The 8,636-nt window shown below is 52.2% G+C and overlaps 1 protein-coding gene across 2 annotated transcripts; it reads left to right on the plus strand.

Annotated features, from left to right (window-relative positions):
• The first annotated feature begins 304 nt into the window (after window positions 1–304).
• CLDN2 (claudin 2) lies at window positions 305–3,513 on the plus strand. Of its 2 annotated transcripts, none has more exons than XM_082610139.1 (2): window positions 305–471; window positions 2,267–3,513. In XM_082610139.1, the coding sequence occupies exon 2, from the start codon at window positions 2,449–2,451 to the stop codon at window positions 3,139–3,141; it is 693 nt and encodes a 230-aa protein (XP_082466265.1). In that variant the 5' UTR covers window positions 305–471; window positions 2,267–2,448; the 3' UTR covers window positions 3,142–3,513. The 2 variants fall into 2 exon arrangements, with proteins under 2 accessions (XP_082466265.1, XP_082466266.1); XM_082610140.1 differs by having other exon boundaries at window positions 305–464.
• The last annotated feature ends 5,123 nt before the right edge of the window (window positions 3,514–8,636 follow it).

The raw sequence follows: 8,636 nt of genomic DNA on the forward strand, positions 1-8,636 counted from the left end.
GCTAAACAGAGAGAAAAGAATGCCAGGCATTCTGCATAGTAGGAGCAACCTGTGGTCAGGTTTGGAAGCAAAAGGCAACGGGACATGACTGAGGAACTCAAAGTAACTTAGTTCAGCAAGAGCATAGAACATGCGGAGGGCAATGGCAAGAGATGAAGTTTGACAGGTCATAGAGTCCAGACACGTTTGGACTTTATCCTTTAGCCGATGGGGAGCCAACTGGAATGTTGTATGTAGAGCAGAGAGTTGATTAGATTAGTGCTGAAAGATCACCTTAACAACAGCATGGAGCACGAATTGGAGGGGGCAAGACTGGAAATAAGACCAGTTAAGAAACTGTTGTTATAGTCCAGAGGAGAGAGGATGATGAAGCCCTGGACTGTGGAAGTAGCAGTGGGGATGGAGAGAAGGATGCCATCGATTTGAGGTATCTTCAAGAATTGGAGAGACTGTGACAGTAGAAGGTGAGCGGTAAGTGTGAGAGAGGTGTCAAGAATCACTTCCAGGATTTGGGTCTGGTGCAAGGAGATAAATAGAGGTATCACTCAGTGACCACAGGGAACCCACAGAAGAACTGTTTGGGGAGGGGTACAATGGGAGAGGTGATGGGTCTTCTTTTGAACATGTCCAATTTGAGATGTCTGTGAAATTTCCAGGTGCACATTTTATGTTATTTTTTTAAATGCATTTTATTTATTTATTTATTTTTGGCTGTGTTGGGTCTTTGTTGCTGTGCGTGGGCTTTCTCTAGTTGTGGCGAGCGGGTCTGCTCTTCGTTGTGGTGCACGGGCTTCTCATTGCTGTGGCTTCTCTTGTTGCGGATCACGGGCTCTAGGCGTGTGGGCTTCAGTAGTTGCAGCATGCGGGCTCAGTAGTTGTGGCTTGCGGGCTCTAGAGCACAGGCTCAGTAGTCGTGGTGCACGGGCTTAGTTGCTCCGCGGCATGTGGGATCTTCCCGGACCAGGGTTCGAACCCGTGTCTCTTGCATCGGCAGGTGGATTCTCAACCACTGCGCCGCCAGGGAAGCCCCCAGGTGGACATTTTAAATAGGTGACTGCTCTGGAAGTCTCGAAGCTCAGGAGGAAGGTCTATGCAGATTTGGGAGTGCCAGTGGGTGGGTAGGAGGTTCTGTCAAGGGGGTGGATAGTTTGCTCAGTGACAGAGTGTACATTGAGCAAAGGATGGATTTCTGAGGAATGCTCACATTTAAGAGATGATTACAGAAAGAGAAATCTTGAAGAAGGCTAAAATGGAATAGCCAGCTTGTGGTGGGTTGAAAAACTAGTGGGTTGGAGGGTCTTGTAGTGGATGGAGAGAAGGATGTGCCCTTGACTCTTAGTGTCTTGCACCTTGATAAGAGTCGGGGGCGGTGAGAGGGGGGTGCTCATTGCAAAATCCTGAACAGCTCTGACATTCTAAAGGATTGACTCACATGCCTGCCTCTTACCATGTCCCCTTATTCTAGAGCAGCTACCTTTTCCTTTGTCTCAGTGCCCCTAACAAATAGCCTAGGGAATGTCAGGGCTCCCTCCGGGCCCTGGAACAACCTTTCCTGAATCCTGAATCCTCCCACATCACCCGAGAGGCCTAGGGATGGTGGCGCAACTATTAGGAGAGCAGACAGGAAATGTCTGGGTGTGTTATACACATGGGAGGCCTCAGGCTAGCCTGTGGAGGGGGATTTGGGCAGGGCTGGGAGGACTTGAATTCTGAGAGTGTAGACAGATGCTTTGTTGCCTGCCTCAACCTGCCCTGGAGTCAACTTTCACCATGGGCAGGATGACCCAGGGCTAGACCATTGCTCTCTAGGCTGCTGGAGATTCAAGAGGCCTCTAAGAACCTAGAGTCCAAGGCTATACCTTAGGGCCTGTTTTTCCTATTCCAGTCTCCTGGAGTTTGGCACCGGTGTGCAGTTGAGGGGCCCTGTGGCACTGTTGCCAGGTAATGCGTTAAACAGCAGGCCTTGGAGACGGAGCCAGCCTACAGCCTGACCTGGAGTTAACACGGTCACCACAACCGACAATGGCATCACCACCTTCTCGGAAAGCAGCCACCTGTCTGGCCCCTGGCTTTGTCTGGCTGCCAATCTAAAGCATGTACCTACGCAGGAGCCGATGACATTTTGGCTCCACTTTCAAAGTTTTTTTTTTTTTTTTCTTTCTCATGTGTTATTTCTAAAGATAACAAAGGTCAAAAGGCATCCAGCATTTTCTGGTTTCTCATAAGCTTCTGGTCAATATTTAATCTGGTTTATGGATTTTTTTAGGTCTTCTAGATGCCTTCTTGAGCCTGCTCGTGGCCACCCACAGACACTTGTAAGGAGGAGAGAAGTCGGCCTGGCACAGACACTCTGAAATGAGGGATTAGAGGCCGGGATCTAAGGAGGAAGAGCTACAGCCAGAAGACGAGGGAGCAGGCCCTGAAGACGCATCTACTGAGAGGTCTGCCATGGCCTCTCTTGGCCTCCAACTTGTGGGCTACATCCTGGGCCTGCTGGGGCTGTTGGGCACCCTGGTTGCCATGCTACTCCCCAGCTGGCGAACAAGCTCTTACGTTGGTGCCAGCATCGTGACCGCAGTCGGCTTCTCCAAGGGCCTCTGGATGGAGTGTGCCACACACAGCACAGGCATCACCCAGTGTGACATCTACAGCACCATGCTGGGCCTGCCTGCTGACATCCAGGCTGCCCAGGCCATGATGGTGACATCCAGTGCAATCTCCTCCTTGGCCTGCATTGTCTCTGTGGTGGGCATGAGATGCACAGTCTTCTGCCAAGAGTCCCGAGCCAAAGACAGAGTGGCGGTGGTGGGCGGAGTCTTCTTCATCCTTGGAGGCCTCCTGGGCTTCATCCCTGTTGCCTGGAATCTTCACGGGATCTTGCGGGACTTCTACTCCCCACTGGTGCCTGACAGCATGAAATATGAGATCGGAGAGGCTCTTTACTTGGGCATTATTTCCTCCCTGTTCTCCCTGGTAGCTGGAATCATCCTCTGCTTTTCCTGCTCGCCCCAGGGAAATCGGTCCAACTACTACGATGCCTACCAGGCCCAGCCCCTGGCCACTAGGAGCTCTCCAAGGCCTGGTCAACCACCCAAAGGCAAGAGTGAGTTTAACTCCTACAGCCTGACAGGGTATGTGTGAAGGACCAGGGGCCAGAGCTCGGGGGTGGCTGGGTCTGTGAAAACCAGTAGACAGCCTCCCTCAGGGCCACAGGTGAGGGGCGTTGCCACTGCATCATGTCAGAAGGTGCTGCTGAGGATAGACTGACTTTGGCCACTGGATCGAGCAAAGGCAGGAACGGGAGCTGGTGTGACAGCGTGCAGGCTGAACTGTCAAGATGCTTGTCAAGCCAGACTTTCTGTTTCCTTCATCCTGGCTCCCCATCTCCCACCCTGAGTCCCCAACCCTCAACTCCACTCCCCTCCCCACCGAGGCCAGGCCCCAGAGTCTCCCCTTTACCTTCTGCTTTACCTGGGAATCCGTCCCCAAACCCACTAATCACATGCCACTGACTGACCCTCTCTGTGATCAAAGACCCTACCTCTTGCTGAGGTTGGCTCTTAGCTCATTGCTGGGGGATGGGGGTGGGTGGGAAGAAGTGGCGGCTTCCATGGGCATGGCGCTAACCTCCTTCTCAAGCCTCCCTGCAAAGAAACCGATTGGCCAGTAATGGGCCCTGGAGCCTCGTCCATCCCACTCTTGTTATGACTCCACAGTGTCTAGACTGGTTTGTGTATGAACTGAAATAAAGCCATCCCACAGTATGGAGGGAACAGAGAGCAGCTGGGTGTAGAATGAGAGGCGGAGGGTGTAGCAACTGGGTGTAGAATGAGAGGGGGAGGGCAGCCTCAGAGAAGAAGCCGAGGGCCAAAAAAAAAAAAACAAAAAACAGCAGAATTATGGCCCAGGGCTCTAGCCCCCAGCTAGAGGAAAGCACAGGGAAAGAAACTGTGGTGGAATGCTCAAGGCGGCAGCAGACTCTGACTCTACTGAGGAACTCCCTCAGAAGCTCCAGCTCCAACGTTCACTGAAGCCCCTGCCTCCCTTTGACCTGGCTAACAACGAGGTTAAAGGGCCTACACAATGGTTTCTTTAGGAACAAGAAACTGGTTTTTGTAGAGATGGCCCTTGGCTGGGGGATGACAGCATGGGAGCAGCTGGGGACTCAGGAAGGCACCACTCTTTGATGCTGCCCAAGAGAGAATAAGAACTTGGGTATCTAAGAAGCTGGGTGGAAATGTGTGGGAACCTCAGTGGGTATTTCTATTGGGCCAGAGAGGCAGCCCCCAGAGAGTCTTCAGGCCTAACGGAGAATCAGCCCAAAGGCTGAGATCAGGCCCCCAGGGTCTGCCCACAGAGCACTGCAGAGCCTCTGAAAGACCACAGCCCCAGATAGGCCCCCTGTCAGCCACCTTCATATTCTCTCCACCATCCTTTACCAGATATGGTAGAGCTGCTAGAAGGCATCCAAGGGCTCCAGCATGGGATAATCAGGCCCAAGGTGCCGTGGCCCTCATCTGAGTGATAGCTGAGCTGCTGCCTGGGATTTCAGTTGAGATGGAAGAGTCGAGAATGAGTCCCAGGCAGCCGGTTCCAGCTCCAAGGTCTAAAAATGCCCCATTTCCCCTGGGGTGCGGGTCGGGGTGGGAGTCACAAACAAACCGAAAGCTTGACCATGACCAGATTCTGACAAACTCCAGTACACCTCCCCAAACCTCAGTGCCAGCAGGAGGGGCCCAGTGACTGTCTGGGACATGCCTTTCACAGTTCTACCTTCTTGCCTATATTTAAGCTCCTCCCCTAAGCGGGAAGGCCCTCTCCCCTTAGCCAAGTCTTCCTCATGTTGGAGAAGTTGCTAGGCATCCCTCCTTCACTGAGCCTCCACCGACCACTCCGTCCCTGTCCCACCCCTCCGTCCTCCAATCCTCAGTGTAAAACTCACTCTTTGATGCTTATCATTCACAATTTTTGATGGATACTTATCTTTCCATGTGCATGTAACTGATTTCAAAAGTACATTGTAAACTCTTGGAGGGTAGGGGCCATATCTTAGACTTGTCTATATTTCCCAGACTATCTGTAAGAGTGCTGGGTACACAGTAGGCGATCAATAAACACTTGTTGATTGAGTAACTGTTTTCTTAATACAAATTAATTCAGACAGGGCAGGTGTGACTGAGGGAATTGGGCAAAGGGGAGGGTAGAATGGAAATTGGCCTTTCTCCCCACTGGGTGGATAGAAAATTCTAGACTTTACTGGAGACGTTAAGAAAGCAGGACACGGGGCTTCCCAGGTGGTGCAGTGGATAAGAATCCACCTGCCAACGCAGGGGACACGGGTTCAATCCCTGGTCCGGGAAGATCCCACATGCTGCGGAGCGACTAAGCCCGGGAGCCACAACTACTGAGCCTGAGCTCTAGAGCCCGCGAACCACAATTACTGAGCCCGCGCACCTAGATCCCATGCTCCACAACAGGAGAAGCCACCGCAATGAGAAGCCTGCACACCACAACGAAGAGTAGCCCCCGCTCGCCACAACTAGAGAAAGCCCACGTGCAGCAACAAAGACCCAGTGAGGCCAAACATAAGTAAATAAAAAAAATTAAAATTAAAATTAAAAAAAATAAAAAGAAAGAAAGCAGGACACCCTCCCTCTCCCCAGGGAAACATTAACCTTTTCATAACGTCCAGGGACCCTCCCGTCTCACAACAGTTGTTTCATTTATTTGTTAAACGGCTATGTGTTTATCCTGTTCACCTCTGAGCCACCATTATGAGGAAGGTGAAATAGATCAGAAAAATCTCCATTTGGCGGATGGGGAAACTAAGGCCCACATCAGTAAAGAGATTTTCCCAGGGCCACACTGCTGGTGTTAGTGCCCCAGTCTCCTGACTCCCAAAACAGGACATTGCCGATCCAACAATATTCACAGCCAAAACGAAGAGTCTGCCAGAGGTCCCAAGTTGTCTGAGGAAAACAACGTGTGTGGCCAGCAAGGTAACACTGGGGACACATACACTCTCTGGGTCTCCCGTGAGGGGAATCTGGGAGAACAGACCCAATTCACCGAGTGAACCACTTGGAACTGCCCCTCCTGCTGTGCTGGCCACTGGGCCAGCCTGGGCCCAGCTAGCTGTCCCATCCCAGGGATGCCAGGCTTACATTTGAATAAGACATGACACCTTAGCTCCAATTCCTCTACCTCTGGAGGTGTAGGAGTTTGGGAGGCCAGTGATTTGGCCCTGTTCTAACCTCACTGGGAATTAACCAGGCTTGATTCTGAAACATGTTAACTGTGGCTACACTGACAAGATTGGAGCCCTACAAGTCTCAGCTTCCTCAGTCCCCAGACCTAGCGGGCCTCAACGCACAGGAGCCTGTTATAAGAGGCACCACACTTGCATTCCTGAGGTGGGCCTTTTTTTGTTGCAGACGCTAGGACCGCAGCATCCAAGCCCATTTAGAGGGAATAGTGGCAGGTAGGAGTGAGGGTGGAGAGAAAGGGCTCTTTGGACAGAAGTTTAATAAGAGGTCATGCCTCTGCTCTGGTACCAGGAAACCCGGAGTCCTTGACTGGGGGCCGCGGAGGCTGGAAAATGGATTTGCCTTCCTGACTCTGCTGTGCTGAGTGGGCAGCAGTCTGATACGGGCTCTGATGACCCACCACCTGGCAGCCAAAGCGCGTTCAGATCCACGATTTCACTGCATCCTCCAAATACCCCCAGTGAAGCAGGTCTTTTACAGGAGACAAAACGGAGGCCCGGAGAGGTGAGTAAATTCCCTGAAGCCACAGAGTGTCAGAGTCTGAACATAAGCTTGGAAACTCTTCGCACAGCAACACGGGTCTGGGATTCTGTCTCAGAAGGTGTAAGAGGGCCCCTTGCTCTTCAGATTGCTGCTGCCCCCCTGCCCCCATCTGTCACCGCAGTGCAGGGGCTTTTGAGGAAAATAGGGCACAGAGCTTCCCTTCCTCTTAGGTTGAGGCTGGCTGAGAGGTCCTCCTTCCTTTTAATCTGGGAGGATTCTAGGGAAGGAGTTAGAAGTTCATCCTCAAGTAGAAAAACTAAGGCAGACTTGATAAGATCAACTGTTCTCTTTGGCTGGTTGAGCAAAAAAAGCCTTGCTCTGGATAGTTTCCCAGAGTCTGGGTCCAAGTTGAACAGCTTTCGGCTCACCCCATTACCTTCCATCATAAAGTAATTTAGATTAGCCACAGATCCAGGGGATAGTGAAGGCCATTGTGTTTATTCCCTGGCCTCATGGTTCTGACCCTTGCACAAGGAGAGATGTTTCTGCCCTCCCTCATTCCTCTGATAATGGCGTGACTCATATTTTCTCCCCCTGGGGGCCCTAGTGACCCACTGCTATGTGATCATTAATAGGGGAGGAGGAGGCCGAAACTGGCTTCTTGGTGGAAAGATAAACTCCAGCTTTCTGAGAGACCTGCATTCAGCCAGTCAAACAGCCATTCAGCTAGCACTCTAGCCGGCGAGCTACCAGCCGGCCCACACTAACTGCGCTCTCACCTGGTGGCAGGCAATGTGCTGAAGGCTTTGAGGGTGACAAGGGTGAACAAGGTAAAATGTGTGCCTCGTAGGAGGTGGCAGTTGATCTAAGGGAGACATAAGACATGCACACCTACCTGTGGTACCAGGCGCGATATGGTCTGTCCTGTGAGGTATAAGGAAAAAGTGCCATAAGATGGGGTGCGTCAGGGGCTAGTTAAAAACGGTTTGCGAATCCCCTCAAATTCCAGCCCATAGAAAATGAGGGTCTGGCACTACTTGAGCTTCTGGGGGAAGGATGATCAAAAGAAACTGCTTCCTCCAGCTGAAGGACCATGGGAAATAGAGAAATAGGGGAGAGGGCAGTGCTAAGGAGGAAGCAGGGCTACACTGCACAGCGAACCTAGGAGCTCCTGGGACACCCTAAGTGGCTCTAACGGCAAGAGTGACACTGGGGCTCAGCCCCTCCCCCCTCATCTCCTTCTCCTGGGCAGGGCTCCCGGAAACTGCTGGGGGCAGCAGAGGCAGAACCCATCCAGGTAACCTGAGGCCTTTTGGCTCTGGAACAGAGGACAAACACAGACGTGGGAGAAGGGAGAGAGGAGAGAGGAGGGGCCCAGGGCTAAAGGAAGCCAACTGAGGCCTCGCAGGGTCAACTGTTCTCTCCCACTCAGCCCTAGGCTCACGGACGGGGTATTCTTTCATGCCTGCAGCTGCCCACTCTGGGACATGGAGGCCCCGGGCTGGGAAGCCCATGGGCTCCTCCTCAACTGGCTGAAGCCTGGCCTTCGCCTAGCCTGGTCTCGCTGCCCGGGCGAGCGGCTCCCAGCTTTGATGAGAAGTTCTGTTATCTCAACGGGAAGGAGCGGGGGAGACCTCAAACAGGAAGTCCAGCAGGTTATCTCTCTCTTTGGTCCTAAGTGGTGGCTCCCCACATGCTGTGATGTGATCACTGATAAAATATTAACAGGCTGTTATCAGGCACAGCACTACAGAAGCTGTCATCTGACTACCCCTCCACCTCATACAACCCACCACCTTCCTGAGAATTGTAGCTCAGGGTTTCCTAGTTAAAACTTGCCTACAGTTCCCTGCTCTAGGCCTCACTTCTCCACAAGAGAAGCCGGAG

Source organism: Mesoplodon mirus (assembly GCF_964341445.2).
Source record: "Mesoplodon mirus genome assembly, chromosome: X".
In the NCBI taxonomy this organism is placed as follows: Eukaryota; Metazoa; Chordata; class Mammalia; order Artiodactyla; family Ziphiidae; genus Mesoplodon; species Mesoplodon mirus.

Coding starts and splice junctions, on each gene's coding strand:
- CLDN2 (XM_082610139.1), top strand. CDS start 2,449: ATGGCCTCTCTTGGCCTCCAACTTGTGGGCTACATCCTGGGCCTGCTG.